At 37.0% G+C, this 17,264-nt stretch overlaps 3 protein-coding genes across 3 annotated transcripts; 2 read left to right on the forward strand and 1 right to left on the reverse strand.

Moving 5' to 3' along the window:
* Window positions 1-9: 9 nt before the first annotated feature.
* LOC101299950 lies at window positions 10-6,499 on the reverse strand. Its single transcript, XM_004296923.1, has 15 exons — window positions 6,400-6,499; window positions 6,207-6,271; window positions 5,741-5,822; window positions 5,455-5,558; window positions 4,581-4,707; window positions 4,301-4,395; window positions 3,191-3,314; window positions 2,886-2,966; window positions 2,320-2,418; window positions 1,935-2,093; window positions 1,780-1,840; window positions 1,606-1,679; window positions 1,195-1,239; window positions 776-943; window positions 10-676 (listed from the first exon to the last, which is right to left on the reverse strand). Exons 2-15 carry the CDS (start codon window positions 6,242-6,244, stop codon window positions 158-160), a joined length of 1,776 nt encoding a protein of 591 aa, XP_004296971.1. The 5' UTR covers window positions 6,245-6,271; window positions 6,400-6,499; the 3' UTR covers window positions 10-157.
* Window positions 6,500-10,728: 4,229 nt separating this feature from the next.
* Window positions 10,729-15,962, forward strand: LOC101302825 (glutamine synthetase leaf isozyme, chloroplastic-like). The gene is made up of 15 exons (XM_004296933.1): window positions 10,729-10,818; window positions 12,088-12,354; window positions 12,577-12,616; window positions 12,707-12,810; window positions 12,893-12,941; window positions 13,068-13,174; window positions 13,327-13,414; window positions 13,545-13,673; window positions 13,759-13,833; window positions 14,101-14,154; window positions 14,242-14,279; window positions 14,362-14,521; window positions 14,627-14,687; window positions 15,243-15,790; window positions 15,873-15,962. The coding sequence occupies exons 2-14, from the start codon at window positions 12,104-12,106 to the stop codon at window positions 15,380-15,382; spliced, it is 1,296 nt and encodes a 431-aa protein (XP_004296981.1). The 5' UTR covers window positions 10,729-10,818; window positions 12,088-12,103; the 3' UTR covers window positions 15,383-15,790; window positions 15,873-15,962.
* Window positions 15,963-16,168: 206 nt separating this feature from the next.
* LOC101314176 lies at window positions 16,169-17,264 on the forward strand. Its single transcript, XM_004298132.1, has 4 exons — window positions 16,169-16,298; window positions 16,383-16,602; window positions 16,708-16,753; window positions 17,111-17,264. The coding sequence occupies exons 1-4, from the start codon at window positions 16,169-16,171 to the stop codon at window positions 17,228-17,230; spliced, it is 516 nt and encodes a 171-aa protein (XP_004298180.1). The 3' UTR covers window positions 17,231-17,264.

Here is a 17,264-nt window from a genome sequence, read left to right on the forward strand (position 1 = left end):
CTACTCTTTTCTTTTTGGTTTCGCTTTCAAGTCAAGCAATTTACAAATGACCCTGACGCTACTTACAAGTAACAACTTGCAAAACAATACACCAATGAAATCTAAATTGAAAACAATAGAGAAAAGAATAATTTAGAAAAAAAAAAATGTCTTCATCCTATCGACTGTGGTTGTTTCTAAAGAAATTGAAATCCCACCGACGCATCAAACCATCCATGACATGGCTAGAAGGGTTTTTTACCACAGTCACTGTGGCTGTCGTGTTAGCTGACATGTCAGTGTCCAATGTGCTTTGGATTTTATCTGGTGCGTCCTTTTGAGTAGATGACCCAGCGCTTCCCGAATCCCTTCTGGATGTAGAAGTTCCAAATGCAGGTTTCATAGATGGTACAGCTGCATCAGGAATTTGCTGCTCAGGTCTTGAATCATTGACCTTAACAGCTGCACTGGAAATAGACTCTGCTTTTGAGGACCCACATTGTGCATTTGACGTGGAAGTTGATGCTGTCTCTACAGATTCTAGCTGTTCTAATGGAGACACAGCATCATGATAGTCATCTTTGTCTGATAACTTTGAAGAATCGGGGGTATTCCCTGGCGGTTGCTCTTCTGCCTGTGGGTTTGGGTGTCTCATCTCTAAGTCTTTTAGCGACAAGAGCACCGCTTCCATGAACATCTGATATCAGGGACGAGTTCACGTCAAAAATTCAGGAAAAAAAAAAGGATAATTTTAATACTGAATCTAGAACTCAGCTAGGGCAATCATATGACCCACCCTTTCTTCCTCCTCCACATCACTTGGAAAACCTGCCAAGTCCTCGAGTTGGTATTCCACATATTGATCATCGTCCATTGAGGCTGGAACCTGGGGATGGCCGTTTGAGAATTCAAAGCTAATCATGTCAGAAGATGATGGACAAGGATCATTATCTGCTTTTCCATCCTGCACCACCATGCAGCATTATTACTTTAAATTACATTACCTTCCAAGTAAGAATTCAAATTATCAACAACAAACAACAAACATTTGAGATACACCAAGTTCCTCATAAGTCACAAGATTCACCCTTTTTATTTTCATCTGAGCAAATTATCTCAGGACACTAATGAAGCATATGCCACGGGACCTCATCTTATGAGGAGAAAAAAATTGGGATTTGGAAAACAACCAAACAAGAGAAAAATGGTAAGTACCTTAGAATGAGATTCGTCATCTTGAGATGATATACCAGAAGGAACCTATAGGAAAAGGCAAAACTAAATTAGTCAGTACATCTGAGACTTTAATCCAACCTCAATATGTAAATACTTTCACATGGTGTGTGTGAATCTGCCATACATTTACACATCCTTCAACACATAATTTCCCCCTCTAACAAAGTACATTAGGTGGCAACATAACCCCTTTTTCTTTAATATTGTTCGACAGTTGAGAAGCCAAAATAACAGGCAACCAGTTTTGAACACATCTAGCAAAATTGTTGAACTGGCAACCCACTTTCACACTGTACAAAATCTATAACAAATATTTAAGTGGATGTCTACTTTCATAGTGTGTACTGTTTGATATGTGAGCAACCAAAATTGAAGCAAACAGTTACTAACATCTGTTCGACTCATGGGTCTTCTTGAACGGAGTTGGCTAATGGCATCCCGTGTGCTGCCACTTGTTGTTGGTTCTGCAAGTAATCAATTGAAGATTGAATAAGAAAGGTTGCTAAATAAGGATCCAGTCAAAATTGGCACTTGACAAAGAAACAATGAGGACTTTAGCCATGCCTTTAGAAGTAGTTACACGCCCGTGGTCATAATCAACCTCATGCACAGTTCTCCAACCACTCTGCAGGTATACCAGTCAACATCCGGGAGGTGTTCCAAACATAAAATCCAGTAGTTTAAATGCAATAGAAACTTACAACTACAATTTGATTTACCTTGCCAAAGTTATCATGCATGGTGTCGAAAAATGTACCCGCAACCTCATCCTCTGGGGGTTGCAAAACATTGTGGAAAAATATATTTATAGAATCAAAATAGAACTGAGGACGTGGAGAATTGTGATCTCCTTCAAACTTGATGATATTTTTATCTCCCTGAAAAAGTTCACATTACAAGACAAGCCAAATATAACATTAGACTCCTGTAAAGCCAGACAACAGACAAAGAAAAACAGAAAGATATCATCTCAATGTGTGCAAGTTTCACATACTAGTCGTGAAAGAGAACTGAGATTTTAAGTTTATTCAAATTTCCATTTAAAATTATATCAAACACAAAGGGCAGCCATAATATGACTGCAAGCATATCATTTCCAATTACCATATAAGCTTCAAATATACGATCCGAATGATGGGGTTGTATAAAATCATCATCAATGGCATGTCCAAACAAAGCTGGAACAAAACAGGAGCTTGCCACCTACAGGAAAAGGAAAAGAGTTAAATATTAAATTAGTAACACAGTTGGTGAAAATAGAGTTTAGCAGGTCCAACATCAAACTAATCATGCTGTCTTTGACCAAACTGCTTGAAATCCTTGAATACAGCTGATGGATCAATAAGCAGAACTGTATTAACTATTATCCTCAGGCAACTAGTGTGAATGCTGTCGAAAGGGTTTGTATATTTCAATATATTAAATTGAACTAGTATCAGAGCGAACTTTTCAGCATCAAAATCTAGCATCTCTCATCACTAACGAGTACAAAAAATATTGACAAACATATGTCAGCCAGAAACTTTACTGTATGAAACGAGTTTCCATTGGATGAGAAGAAATAAATATGATGAGAAACGGTCATAATTTTTTTGTTCCAGCCCATTCTAATTAGCGACAGATTCAACAGAAGTAGATAAAAACTTCAGAAGGGTTCATCAATAGAGTACCTTAATTGTATTCAGATTCCCTATGTCAAATTTCGCCTTTTTCTGGATAGCTCTTCGCATGTATTGGATAGCAAACTTCACCTAAACCAAAAGGAAAAAAAAGGTAAAGGTGAAGATCTTATAACAGTCATGGCTGTTGGGTTTGGGGTTTATTCTTTTAATACAAAGATTGTTCAGTATGTCTGAACCCAACTGATTAACAACAGAATAGCCAGCACACGAACAATTGTTAACATTGAAAGGGTCTGATTTACAGGAATTTACAGAAAAATAAGCACAATATCCCTCTATTAGCATCTACTTACAGTGAACTTTGGTAAACGAATTTTGTAGGTGTCCACAAGTTCCATCATCAAATCAACCAAATCTGAAAATGGACTGTCAAGAACAACTCCTGCAATTGAAGGGTCCTCAGCTGCATACAAGAGACTGCCAATTTGTATAAAGTTAATGACAGATTAACCAGGCCTAAAAAGTACAGGATGCTAATTTTTGAGAAAATGAAAGTGAAGATGCATTATATTAACACTATCCTAACTAAATCTACCAAGAGAATATTCCACCAATTTCTACAGCATACCAGATAGCAACTAAACACTGACTAGTCACACCAAACATGAGCATATGTCTGCTAGGAAGATATATAGGATGATCATATATACTCAAGAGTAATATTTTGGTTACCAGGATCCAACTATTCAAGCGGAGCATGAATTTCGTTATATTGTTTATGTCAATATCTTCTACCCACTATCATAATCTCTTCAGCTGAGTTTGCTATGATTCCCACATAACACCATTATTATGGGACTCATGCATACCAGGGTATCACAAATGGCATATCAGATTTTCACATCATAGCAAACTGCCAAGAGTACAATATCCTCAAGACCTAACATTTCCCCACCCTACTTGCCAGCAACTGCCAAGAGTTAAGTTCATTTGGCAACACTTCTTAACCGTCAGAACTTCTTATACCTGAACGCAAATGCTTTCTCAGACTCTCAGAGTACAAACACACATCACAAAAAGGGATGGATCTTACATGTTCTATAATTGGTAATTGGGAGTACCAATTATACGCCAATTTTGCAATTGCACTTTTCTTTCTTTTCTCTTCTTTTTTCTTATCTATTTTTTTTTTTGAAAAGAAACATAGATTTGATAGCTGAAAAGAGGACAACAATTATTTTTTGTGTGAGGCTTGCAACTATCTACTCATGTCTTTATGATTCAGTCATAATTTTAGCAGCAATTCAGATTTCATAACATGATCAAAAGAAATGATGAAATAAATTACAATCCACTAGAAGCATTGATTAACAATTCCAAAGCAAACAGTTCTGAAAGATTCATTTAGGGTTTATTTAATGTATGCAAGATAATAGAAACAATGAATATATGAATCATAGTACCTTGTGACAGCACCCATTGAACGGCCCCACAGGCCAATCAAAGAGACATTTCCATCTGCTCGCAAATAGTCAACTACAGTCCTCAAGTCGTCCTTCTGAAAAAGTAGTTAAGAATAAGAACGTCAGAGACCAGTGCCATGATCCAGTATCAAAGTACATGTAAATTAAAACGTCATGACTTTTATTGACAAAAAACTCCATTTCTCTTCACATAAATGGCTTTGATAACTCAATGTCTTTAAAAAATACAAGAAAATAAAAAGACCTACTAAACACTTACTTCATTCCACCCCAATGTGACGTGCTCTCCACCAGAGAGCCCAGATCCTGAGAAATCAAGAGCAAAAACTGTAACATTTGAGGGCAGCAAAATAATGGCCGCTTCACTTGCATCAGCCCTGCACCCACTGTCAACAGAATATGTCGTCGTCAGTTATTTAGATTCATTAAAACAATGACACCAGCACGGACAGTGTAAACTGTCCGTTTCATATGTAATAGTGTAGCTATTAACCCATGAATTACGCTTTGAAGTTTAAATAATGGTTAATATTTACTGGTTTGCAATGGATACAGGTAGCACACAACAAAACATAATATTTCATGGTTGTCTGAAAGGTAATGTTTTCTACTAGCAGTCAAATGACCAAAAATTTACGCTTTAATTCTTTAGGTAGCTAATATCAATACGGATATGTTTTGGTCGATCGTTTAAAGACAAATGGTTTTTGTATGCAACACCTTTAAAACCAGCCACACTTTTTAAAAAAAAAAAAAGAATATATTTTTCCATAGTATATCATTGCGGAAGTAAAACTGTGGTTGCACGATTCACTCAAGCCCTATATGATATGACATTTGAGGCCATTGAAGAGCAAGGTTGCTACAATTGCGATTAAGGATAGAGATTACTCCTATATCATAGGGTCAAAAGGAAGCAAACGCATCTTCATGTTATTGATCGACCACTAACAGTCAAGCCAGCCAGATTTCTTATTGAAGTTTAAGGCCATTAATAGATATGAAGCAGTTGATAATTTGATTACTGAATTGTAATAATAAATCATACTCCTTCTGGTTCTAAAGTGAGAATGAATGAAAGTTATGCATAAAAAATTATCGAAACTACCAAGTCTAATTTTGGATATAATCACCTGTTTCCATGACAATATATTACGCAGGGCAAAGGCTTTCCTTCAGGACTAACAATGGGCATGTAATGACTACACTTAAGAACATCTCCCCGACTGTTTTTAACCTGCAAGAGTGCCCTTCATATTTAAGTATGATAACCAGATGGCATGTTCAAGTTACAAGCAGACAGAAAATAATGCAGATAAAACTTTCCGAGACAAACAGTCACCATATTTGCATTGAAGTGACTGAACTAATAGTATAGCTAAAACACCTTCATCATATACACATTACATGGAAACTTACATCCAAATCCTTCCTTTGGTACCATTTCCCCTTGAGTATGAACTCATCGTCCAATAAATCATTTTTCGGATCGTATTCAGCCCTGAAAACAGGAAACTTGATTTAATTTCTAATTCTAAAGGGCAAAGCAATAGCATAAATTTAACATATTTAAAGTTCAACAAATCTTCTACCAAACACATGAATTAGAAATTGAAGTTGCAAGCTCTCATTTATATATATAGACTAGGAAGCACATGATTGGTAGTTGACATCAATGTTCATACTACCAAAAAAAAATACAAAACAGTTGAATTAGGCTCAGCTAAATAAAGGGTATCATTTCCAACAGACCCAGAGGTAAAAGCAACTAAAGATTCAAAACTCCAAATCCCAATTCATCTCTTTTACTCAGAATCCCAATTCATCAAACAAAAAACCCATCAAGAATTCCACACAGAGCAACAAAGGGTATGTCCTGATTCACCTGGGAGGCCGAATAATGAAGTTGACAAGCGGCTCCATGGATTCAAAACGATATCTCTATATGAACTGGTCTTCTACAACAAAATTTAACTCCTTTTAGCAAAATTCCAAAACAAAGAAAGCATCAAGCAAACAAAAACATGTGCAATTCTCAAAACAAAAAACCCAGAAAAAAATGAAAAAGGAGAACCCACCTCAAATTGGGCAAGAAAAACAACAAGAAACAAAGAAGAAGAAGAAAGGAAAGAAGGGGGGTTTGTGTGTTGAGTATACAGAGTGGTGTGTTGGTTTCGTCGAAAACAAAAGAAAGAGGAAGCGAAAGGTGTTTGTTTAGTATTAAATATTTGGGTTGCTTGCTTTGCTCCTTCCCACACCCGACGGATGTCTCTCTCTTTGCCTCTCTGGCTCTTCCCCCTCGCTTTTGGCCAACCTGTTCGCACGTGTTTGTAACACAGCTCGCCGTTGGCTTGTGATGGAGCCGGGTCGGGTTGGGATGACGGGTCTGTTTCCGGTTCCGATAAGAAAATATTCGAACTCTAATCTTGAGAATGTAGAGGCGCATTCACGTAAACATGACACTCATTTCGTATCACTATAATTAAAACTTGCGTACCAAACCGATTAGCTAAACATGTTTTAGATATATGAAACTAATATGTCACATATTGTTTGGTGATCAGGGCTAGTAGGTATTAATCCTAACATAAACTTAAGGAGCTCAATTGAGGTAAATGTTTTACGAGAGTTTATCAGTTATGTGTGTATTTTGACTATAACCGGTGGTTGCATTTTTGCTTAATGTTCGAAAATTTTCGATTGTAAGTGACTACAAGATTTTATCAATTGAGAAATTAGAAACAAAGTGAAATCTATCAACTTTCTTAACAACAAAGACAAGATAAAATTTAGAAGATCTAATAAGGTGAAGATTTATGTTCTAAGATGGGTAAAGGTGTGAACCTCTATTTTTTTCATCTTTAAGAAGTAAACCAAACAAATGGTCAAATGCAGATAGCAAAGGCATCTAGATTCTAGAAGAATTGGTAAAAAGATCCAAGTGAGTGGGATTCAATGGCAGCCTCTCACTATGTATCAAAGGATGATGAATAAAGTAAATTGTGTTATGATAATGACCACTAAGAAGTTGCAACACTCATGATGTGAGGCATCACCCACCATACCAATTTGTTGCACCAAAATATTAGGTTTGTGTCAGCAAGCAACACAAGTGTCATTTATTTTCCTTGAAGTAATAATAGACCACCACCCTTATTCAAAGGCATTCCCATTTCCATGCTAAAACGACCTCTTCCCATACTCACAAGTAAACAATGACTTGCTTCACCCAAAATAAGGGGTTTAAAAGCATTTCTAATACATGTTCAAAAATAAAATAAACCCTAAAAGCATTTTCAATAATGTATCAATCATATGTGCTAGGTTTAAATATAGTAACATATGGAATCGTTATCAGATGCGGACGTCCGCACGGCTCTTAAAGTGCAGACGTTCCTCCATTCGCCACCGTACGGCACCGGCGAGGCGCGCCTCCACCCCAGCAGACTTCAGCAGCCTCTTCGACCACTTTTAATACCCGGCGAGTCCGCCGAATTCCAGTTTTCCTACCAGATTGACTTTGTTTGAAGTTTTGGGTGATCTGACCGGAAAACTGGAATTCGGCGGACTCACCGGAGAGGGAAAGTGGTCGGGGAAGCTGCTGGAGTCCGCTGGGGTGGAGGCGTCCTTGCCGGTGCTGTATGGTGGCGAACGGAGAGAAATTCGCACCTTAAGACGGTGCGGACGTCCGTATCTGAAACGGACTGGTAACATATGTATATGTATTACAGATGTGTGTGATTGGGGCTCAACACATTCCAGGCTAATTGTATGAAATAAATCAAATTTCATCTCTATCTCATTTTTTCTTTACTTTCTTTTAAACAATTACAATATCTTTTTGTTCATGTCTTTCTACACTTGTTAATTTTGGACTAACTAGAATAACTAACCGTTGAGAAATTGTGGAACATGTACACCATGGAAGTTTGGTGTGTACTTTATTTTTCAGTTATGAATATGACATGACAAAAGGTGCATCTTACCACCCAGAGTGAATGACAGAGACCTCATAGACTCAGCTTTACTCGTATTGATTATTGAAAGATGAAGCAGTTTAATAATTTGTCACTGTCCTTCAAATCAATAATGTTCCACTGAAGTACATGATGGCATGTGTACAGAGAATTACTCTGGCTTAGCTAACACCCCATTTGACCTGGTTATTCTGTTCAATTCTAGGACCTCTGGTTTTGGTAGAAGAAGAAGAAGAAGAAGAAGAAGTTGGATATAAAATGAGGCACACAAGGTTGCAGAGAGCTAGCCAGAGAGGTACGTCGTTTCTCTTAAGTCATCTTTCTTTTCTACGGGGCCTGTCTATGAGGTCATGGAAACTTAAGAAAAGCATCATTCTAGCTATTTCTGTGTATTTCGGGTCTTTAATGAAGCTCAGCCCCAAAGGCATAGTACCAATAAGGACCCAAAAGAGGAAACCCAGAGAAACATAGGAGAAAGGATACACAACCACTAGCCCAAAACAGATTTGTTATAGTTTGGACTTTGGACACGGTTTTGAATGCTTCCTTTGTTCAAATTATGGTGTGTTTTCATGGTTCTGTTGTTAGTAAGCACATGAAGATTTATGCAGCTAAGGCATAAACCTTTTTTTTTTTTTTTTTGGTTAAGATAAGGTTAGAAAGGCCGCCCACACGCTGTTATCAGTAATTAAACTGCATAATACAAGGGGGAGACATAAAACCTAAACTCGATATTGTAAGAACACTCTAAAACAATATCAAGAGATCCTACATCACCTAAATATTCTAGCAAGAATCATTTAACAAAGAGTGCATTATTGAGCTAAAACATATGCTTGTTGAAGGAAGTATATGTGAATGATCAAAAAAAAAAAAGTATATGTCTTAGGGTTTAGGATTTCGTCAGTCAATATTTAACAACACGATCAACCTTATCAAAACTATTCTGGATTACACTTCGGCGCCGTCTTTTCTCTATAAAAAAGAAGAAGAAGCAGTTGTTAAAGAGTGTCGACAGAACCTTAGGTGTGATGATAAATGCATAACAAATGACGATCAAGTAATGTAGTTCAAAAGAAATGCCCTAGTTTTAGATGCATCCTAGTTAGAGGAGTTTTCTGTGGACAATGGCAGTTCATGTGATGATTTATATTCTGAGCTAGCCAGCAACCAGATAGAGAAGTAGTGACTCTATTGGATGATCGTTCAATGTATGGCATTTGAAATGTGGATCTCCGATCTTCTGTGCATATGACACCTTATCTCTACTGGTCCCAAAAGCACAACAAATATGTCCTCTTCTCCAACAACCATTCCCAGGCATTCATTGGAGGACTGGAAAAGGATTCAAGGGGAAGAAAAAAAAAAGATGGCATCAGTATCAAACATGCATCATCCAACCCAATTCAAGTCCATGCAATTTAGGGCAAAATTAGGGGAGTGCATTAGTCAACTTCATTTTTATATTTCCTTTGCTAAGCAAGGACTCAAGATGGCTTATTTGACCTTTCTTCTACCAGTTTCTTGTGATTATGAATTCAATAATATGTCTAGACTAAAATTTTAATGTTTGCTAATGCTATTTGGGTATTTTAGTCTCTACTCTCTCATTGTCGAAAAGCAATCAACCCAAATCCAGTGACAAAATCAGGAATTATAACTTGTGTTGGGCTTGGCATTAATGTTTTTGTCCTTATATATTCTAATTAATTTTGGTAAAACATGATGAGACTTAATATTTAATTAGAGCTAAGCTAGTTTTCTATTAATCTTTGTCATCAGAATTTTACTTTTATATTAAAAATATTATTTTCAAGACTTGAATTAGTTACTGACTTACTGCTCAATACTAGAAATAGGAGTCTGTTAAGCTCAAAACACAAACTCTCGTCTCTTTGTATGGTTTTTTAATGGTTACTTGGCTCTGTTTCCAGATTGGTTGTTGGGTGGGGGGGGTGGGTCTGTTAAACTAAATACACAAACTACAAACTCTTGTCTAGTTATACAGTTTGATAACTAAAAACATTTAGCACAAACTTGATATGATTTGCTAAATACTATTTCAGGTTTAGAGGTTTGATGTAAGATTCTACATTAACAAAAAATATTAGCTAGCAAAAAATTCATTCTTAAATGTCAAATAATAACCAAGTGATGAGTTCCTCATCGAGAAGAACCAAGTGATGAGTTTCCTTGTCTATAACTCTATATGGAGCTGGGGGTGAAAGAATATAAAAGAACTTGCCAACCTTATCTGTAATATACTAATCCAAGCTTCTCTTGGAGCCTCTTAAAGGTCCAAAAACTATTTTCCTCCACTCATCCATCCACACCCCTATCTGCTAAGGAAAAGGCAACAAATAATTTGTTGCCCATCAACTACTATTTTATATAAAACCCCACACAAGACACCCCATCTAGTTTCTCTCTCACTCTAAAAAGCAGCTCCAAAGTCTCCAACTTGAGTTGCAGAACCCAGTTCCAGCCTTCCTGAAGCAGCCATTTTGCACCACCCTTCAGGTCAGTTTTTGTTTTTTTTTTTGTCAACTCTATATGAATTGCATCCGTTTCCTTGTATGGGAGAAGCATGAGAAATATTTACTAGACTGTAAATAAACAGTGAATGAATGCTGGGTGCCTGGGTTACTGGGTTAGTCAAGAGTTCAGTTGAAAGTAACAATGTCTGAACCAATTAGCCACATTCTTGCCTGAATCTGATAATGGTGCTAAAATGTTGAGTCTTGGACACATAGTAGATTGCTACTAGTAACTACTGTATTTCCTTTCTCTGTGTTTGCTTGTTCTTTCTCTGAAATGCTAAAACGCCTAAAAGTGGGAGCTTTTTTTTTGGGAGAAACTATTAGCTTCTGTTTAGACTGTTTTCGGGGGGTCAACCACCTTGTTTGGTACAATGACTACAATCCAATCACTCATTTTTATGTCCCTGGTAAAGGTTTTTGTTTTTGTTTTTTTTTGTTTGTTTGTTGCAATTACAAAATTTAATTGTCAGCGTGAGGGTCATTTTTAAGCTACCATGTCAACTTTGCCTTATTTTCTTCCTTATCACCCTTCCCACTTTTCTTCAACAATTTGATTACCAAATATGCTGCTAAACTGCTCCTAAGCAACGCATACCTAGGAATGCATTTTCTTAGTCAATCTCTAAAGATCTCACCAAAATGCGTATTTATATGTGCGTGTTTGCTAAGCCATGATTCATCCAACCACAAGACTACAAAATAGAGCTCAACAAGAGCTCTATTTTAATTTCTAAAGTTTAATAAAGGCAAAATGATATGGTGGTTAGGATAAGAAGCCATGTATACAAACAAGATCTCAACATTGGGTTGAGAAATAGCAAAGAATAGGTGATGTAGACTATGCAGTCCTGCCCAAGTAAAAAAATTAAAAAAAGATATCTAGTAATCGATGAAATCAATTTCATACAATTGTATATAAGTAGAAACTCTTGGTGATTTACATAAATGAAAGAGTAGTGTAGAGGCAGGGATTGAAAAACCAATCAATCAGTGGTGTAGGCTGTAGCTGAAGTTTTAGTAAGTGACCATATCCTTCGATTTTAAGCTTATCATTTACTGTCTTAATTTTGCTTGATTATTTATCTGATTTGTGATGTTCGATATTGGACTTGCTGTGAATCTGGATGGTGAGATTCCCTCCACTTTCGAAGTCATTGGTAGTAGTTGTAACTCCTATGGCAGAGTTATTCTACGTTTGACAGACACTTGAAATATGGCTCATTTCTAACTCCTATACTATGTTTTTCAGTGAGGTGTAGGCCAAAATGGCACAGATTTTGGCACCAACTTCACAATGGCAGATGAGAATTACAAAGAGCTCAATCCCTTCTAGTCCTATGACAGGAAAGATGTGGAGTTCTCTAGTGTTGAAACAGAACAAGAAAGGAGCTATTAAAAGCTCTAAGTTCAGAGTTTTTGCGTCCAAGTATGAAGACTATACCATAAACAGGGTCGAGGATTTACTAAATTTGGACATTACTCCATACACGGACAAGATTATTGCCGAGTACATTTGGTATATCTCATCTTCTCTGTTAACATCTGATACCATTGATAAATTTTTCAGCTATTTTCTCACTCGATTGAAACTGGAACCCAAATTTCAAACATGAAAGTTAGCTAAGTTAGGCACTCATTTTTTATAAGTTGGATATCATGGTAATAAGAGACACTTGCAATTAGTTCCTATAAGTCTACCACCAAAAAGTTATCTTGATGTCATATCATATTGAAACAGGATCGGAGGGTCTGGTATCGATGTGCGTAGCAAGTCAAGGGTATGATGAATTTTGATACCTTCTACAGCATTTTGAAACAATTTCTGTCTACTCTTGTTCTGATGTATGTTTTTGTTTACAAATTTTCAGACTATATCAAAGCCTGTTGAACATCCGTCTGAGCTTCCAAAGTGGAACTATGATGGATCAAGTACCGGACAAGCACCCGGTGATGACAGTGAAGTGATCTTATAGTAAGATCTTGATTAAAAATGTACATAGTTGATTGTATCTCCCCATTGTTTCATGAACTTGATTTTTAAATTCTATTTCCAGCCCTCAAGCGATATTCAAGGACCCTTTTCGTGGTGGCAACAATATATTGGTACGCATCATATTTATTAATATACTAGAATATTACTTTATATCAAGAAAGCTTAAGATATGTAGGAGCACTATTATAGCACATCGACCAAAACTGATTTAATATCATCCTATGTGTTATACATAGGTAATTTGTGACTCATACACGCCCCAAGGCGAGCCTATCCCAACAAACAAACGGCACAGGGCCGCTCAGGTTTTTAGCAACCAGAAGGTTATAGATGAAGTTCCATGGTAATTCCTTCAAAATTTTGTCTTACTTCCAAGTTCCATAGTAATTTTAGACTGGTAGCTGACATGAACTGGAAATAGCCTCTGTGTATTGATAGTGTCTGCAAATTTCATACTTGAATTGAGAAAATGCTGATCATGACTATGCTTCTCAGGTATGGGATAGAGCAAGAGTACACATTACTTCAATCTAGTGTGAAATGGCCTTTAGGTTGGCCAGTCGGAGGTTATCCTGGTCCTCAGGTTGTTATTCTTTTCAATGTTATGCCAGTTCAGTCCACTATGTTCGTGTTTGTAGTAATTGCTTGGTTCCAATATAAAGTAGTTAACATGCATATGTACTGACTAACAATGCAATTTTTATTTATCTTAGGGTCCCTATTACTGTGGTGCTGGTGCAGACAAGTCGTTTGGCCGTGACATTTCAGATGCTCATTACAAGGCTTGCCTATATGCTGGAATTAACATCAGTGGAACCAATGGGGAAGTTATGCCTGGCCAGGTTTTCCTCTTGACATCTCTCTTTTGGTTTCTGAATTCACCTACCATAGCTTGGTTCATCAGTATTAATTGATATTATCATGCAGTGGGAGTATCAAGTTGGTCCTAGCGTGGGAATTGAAGCTGGAGATCATATCTGGGCATCGAGATACATTCTTGAGGTAACTCATCATTCCCATCTATTATTGGCATGTAAAGACTTAAAAGGTGACTTCAACGAAGAGAAAGAAAGCCAACAATGGCCAATAATGAACTCCACCAGATTCAGTCTGGTGATTTCTTTTTAGTTGTCCTGAAACTTGATACAGTATTGGCTGTATTGCAACTGAATAGTATCATTCAACTGGTATTGCTTGGGTGCGTTGTATGATTTAGTCAGCTATTGTGCGTGTTGTTTTTTCCTTTTTCTTGTTGCCTTGTCTTCACAGAGGATCACTGAACAAGCGGGTGTTGTTCTCAGTCTTGATCCAAAACCAATAGAGGTAATATAGTTTTTGAGTTCTCCTCTGTACCTAGGTTTCTATAAATATGCGGGGATGAATGACCTAACCTCCCATTTTCATTAATAGGGTGACTGGAATGGTGCTGGATGCCACACCAATTATAGGTACTTAATCAACACAACATCATGAAAGTATGTACAATTGAAAAATATCCTTCAGAATGTCTAATTATAATTGCATTTACAGTACAAAGAGCATGAGGGAAGAAGGAGGCTTTGAAGTTATTAAGAAGGCAATTTTGAATCTGTCTCTTCGCCACAAAGAGCATATTAGTGCCTATGGAGAAGGAAATGAGAGAAGATTGACAGGACTGCATGAAACACAGAACATTAATAAATTCTCTTGGGTATGCATTAAATTTGGTGGTTTTATGTACTGACCTTTTGATTAAAGAGCAGAAATGTTTTCCTTTTTTAGCTTGCTTATAAGTACCTCTCACTTAAATTGATAGGGAGTGGCTAATCGCGGTGCCTCAATCCGTGTTGGTCGTGACACTGAGAAAGAAGGAAAAGGTACCACTTTCAGCAATATTTTTAAACATTTCAAAGAGCTCCGATTTATCATGTTAACTATTCTCAAAAATTTATGGAATTATCTTTCCGTGTTTGCTTCCAAGACATCCAGTATTTTATTGCTCCAAATTTGAGATTTTCCGTAAGGGAGGAATACTTTCCAATTCTTTCAGCAATGCCATACATCACAGCGATGCATGATCTTGGATACTCTGCATTAATTTTGGGTGCATGAAAATGTGCTTGCTTGGATCAATCCTGGTTCTTCATTACAAATCCAATAGAGGTGGTAGATGGTTCTGCATCTCACAGAACAACTAGTAAGTGTATGAATGCACTTTCCATTTTCCCTTGCACCCTTTGGATTTGTAATGAAGGACTCAGGGTTAATCCAAGCACATCCAAGTTTCATGAAAACCAAAGCATATATCATATCTATGCGTGTGAAAGTTGAGGTTAACATATGGCATTTACTGGCTCTAAAGATAAACAAGTTCAACCGGACTTTGTACATGACTGGATCGCTGAATATTTGGATATTGCGTTGTATTTTAGGTTATCTGGAGGACCGCCGTCCAGCTTCAAACATGGACCCTTACACTGTGACCGCACTGCTGGCAGAGACTACAATTTTGTGGGAGCCAACACTCGAGGCTGAAGCTCTTGCTGCTCAAAAAGTGGCATTGAATGTCTGAGAGACCAAAGTTGAAAATAATTCACTGGGCCCAAGATGCTGCTTCAATTGAAATAATGCTGGGTGATGTGAAGCGTTTTCTCTCTACTTTTAAATGCTTTGAGAAGATCATTTGTAAATAAATGTCTCATGTTAATGGTCCATTCATGCTTAGAATGGTTTTCTCATTTGATGAAACCTTGTAGATTGACCGGAAAGTCGTAATGACTTCATGTGACAGTTTATCGGAAATTTCACTTGGCATATACACTCTGTATTGCAAATGTTGACAGACAAATTTTGACATGTTGTTGGTTGTTCTTCCTTATGAGGTTTCACTTTGATAGTTTGATCTATCATTACGACTAGGAAGAAATGGGGAAGAAACTAGAATCAAGTTGTTCTAATACAGGAGGAATGGGAAAAAGAGGTATGAACACTCATTTGGTTTGTGCGTGGCAAGGAATTCCTTTCCAATATAAAAATAAAGGGAAACTTTATTCTTTGTTTAGTGTGCATAGCAGGGAAACTTTATTCCAGTAGAGTGCTTGCCTTGCATAACTGATGTGAAGAAACCCAAGAAAGGAGCCAAATTTCTTGAATGAATTATAATTATTCAAGTAAACAACAAGGATTCTTTGCCCTTCTATGAGGCAATCCCAATGCTGGAAAGGAATGTAAAGCCATTTCTTTGAATAAAAAGCAAGAAACCATTCAGCAAACTGCTTGGTTTTGTACGTATTCTCTCTCCCCTGGAAGACTGAGTATTGAGTTTTCTTCTACCAATTTCCAAGCTTAATCTTAAGTCATGGCTACTGGTGGAGGGGCAAAATCAGCAGCCTATGTTCTCTTACTTGTTAATCTTGTTCTCTTCTTCATTGTGACTGTCATAGCTGCATGGGCAATGAACCATGGGATCGAAAGGTCTCATGAAACAGGTAATCATTTTCGGTACATTTGGCAAGATAACCAATTGTATATAATGGTCCTAACCCTCTTGGCCTATTTGTTGCATAATGCAGCATCTGTTTTGTCCATACCATTGCGCATTTTTCCAATATATTTCCCAATGGGAAATATGGCAACTGGTTTCTTTGTAATCTTCTCCCTCATTGCCGGTGTTGTTGGAATTGCCACCTCACTTAACGGACTTCATAACGTTTTTCAATGGGATGCCCCCAGTTTACACACAGCTGCTGCCTCTTCTCTTGTATCTTGGTCCCTCACTCTTCTTTCAATGGGGTGATGAAACTTTCTACTTTTTCTTTCTTCTAATTTCTTTGATTGTTTGAAAACCTTGACCACATCCTAATTCAGTATGCTACTTCTACAATGTTCCTGTTTCAGATTGGCTTGTAAAGAGATTGAACTTGGTTGGACAACTGGGAACTTGGTAAGATCTTGTTCTATTTTCTCTTTTTACTATTCATTTCACCATGGAACTCTGAATGAGAACTTCCTATCGTGAACCTTCAACCACTTGCAGACCAAGACTTGTAACCACAAATTAAGGCCACAAAGCAAAAAAAGAAAAAAGAAAAAAGGATTACTATATATATATATATATATATTCAAATCAAAACATACAAATTAACAAAGTATACAATGCATTAGATTTTGTCGTTTCCAACAATGTGCATACGACATAGATATGTAGTGTCAAACTCCATTGCTTGTTAACACAAACTACACATTATTTGCACATAGTACAGTGATTAACTAATTATGGTTGTATTGTATTGATACACAGCGCACCTTGGAGACCATAACAATAATTGTGAGTGCAACTCAGTTGTTTTCTACTTGTGCCATCCAAGCTGGAGTTGAAGAGGCTATTGCAGAAAAAATGGATCAGGCTGGAAGATATTAATCCCATGCATGTTAATGTTGTTGTTATATTCATC

Source organism: Fragaria vesca, linkage group LG4 (assembly GCF_000184155.1).
Source record: "Fragaria vesca subsp. vesca linkage group LG4, FraVesHawaii_1.0, whole genome shotgun sequence".
Classification (NCBI taxonomy): domain Eukaryota; kingdom Viridiplantae; phylum Streptophyta; class Magnoliopsida; order Rosales; family Rosaceae; genus Fragaria; species Fragaria vesca.

Excerpts from the sequence above, each read along its gene's own strand:
- LOC101299950 (XM_004296923.1), bottom strand. The coding sequence starts at position 6,244 with ATGGAGCCGCTTGTCAACTTCATTATTCGGCCTCCCAG. Across the intron at positions 4,708-5,454 it reads ATATATTGTCATGGAAACAG|TGGGTGCAGGGCTGATGCAA; the intron begins GTGATTATATCC and ends TTCTGTTGACAG. Across the intron at positions 2,419-2,885 it reads GGAATCTGAATACAATTAAG|GTGGCAAGCTCCTGTTTTGT; the intron begins GTACTCTATTGA and ends CTTTTCCTGTAG.
- LOC101302825 (XM_004296933.1), top strand. The coding sequence starts at position 12,104 with ATGGCACAGATTTTGGCACCAACTTCACAATGGCAGATGAGAATTACA. Across the intron at positions 12,617-12,706 it reads ATGTGCGTAGCAAGTCAAGG|ACTATATCAAAGCCTGTTGA; the intron begins GTATGATGAATT and ends ACAAATTTTCAG. Across the intron at positions 14,522-14,626 it reads ACATTAATAAATTCTCTTGG|GGAGTGGCTAATCGCGGTGC; the intron begins GTATGCATTAAA and ends TTAAATTGATAG.
- LOC101314176 (XM_004298132.1), top strand. The coding sequence starts at position 16,169 with ATGGCTACTGGTGGAGGGGCAAAATCAGCAGCCTATGTTCTCTTACTT. Across the intron at positions 16,603-16,707 it reads CTCACTCTTCTTTCAATGGG|ATTGGCTTGTAAAGAGATTG; the intron begins GTGATGAAACTT and ends TTCCTGTTTCAG. Across the intron at positions 16,754-17,110 it reads GTTGGACAACTGGGAACTTG|CGCACCTTGGAGACCATAAC; the intron begins GTAAGATCTTGT and ends ATTGATACACAG.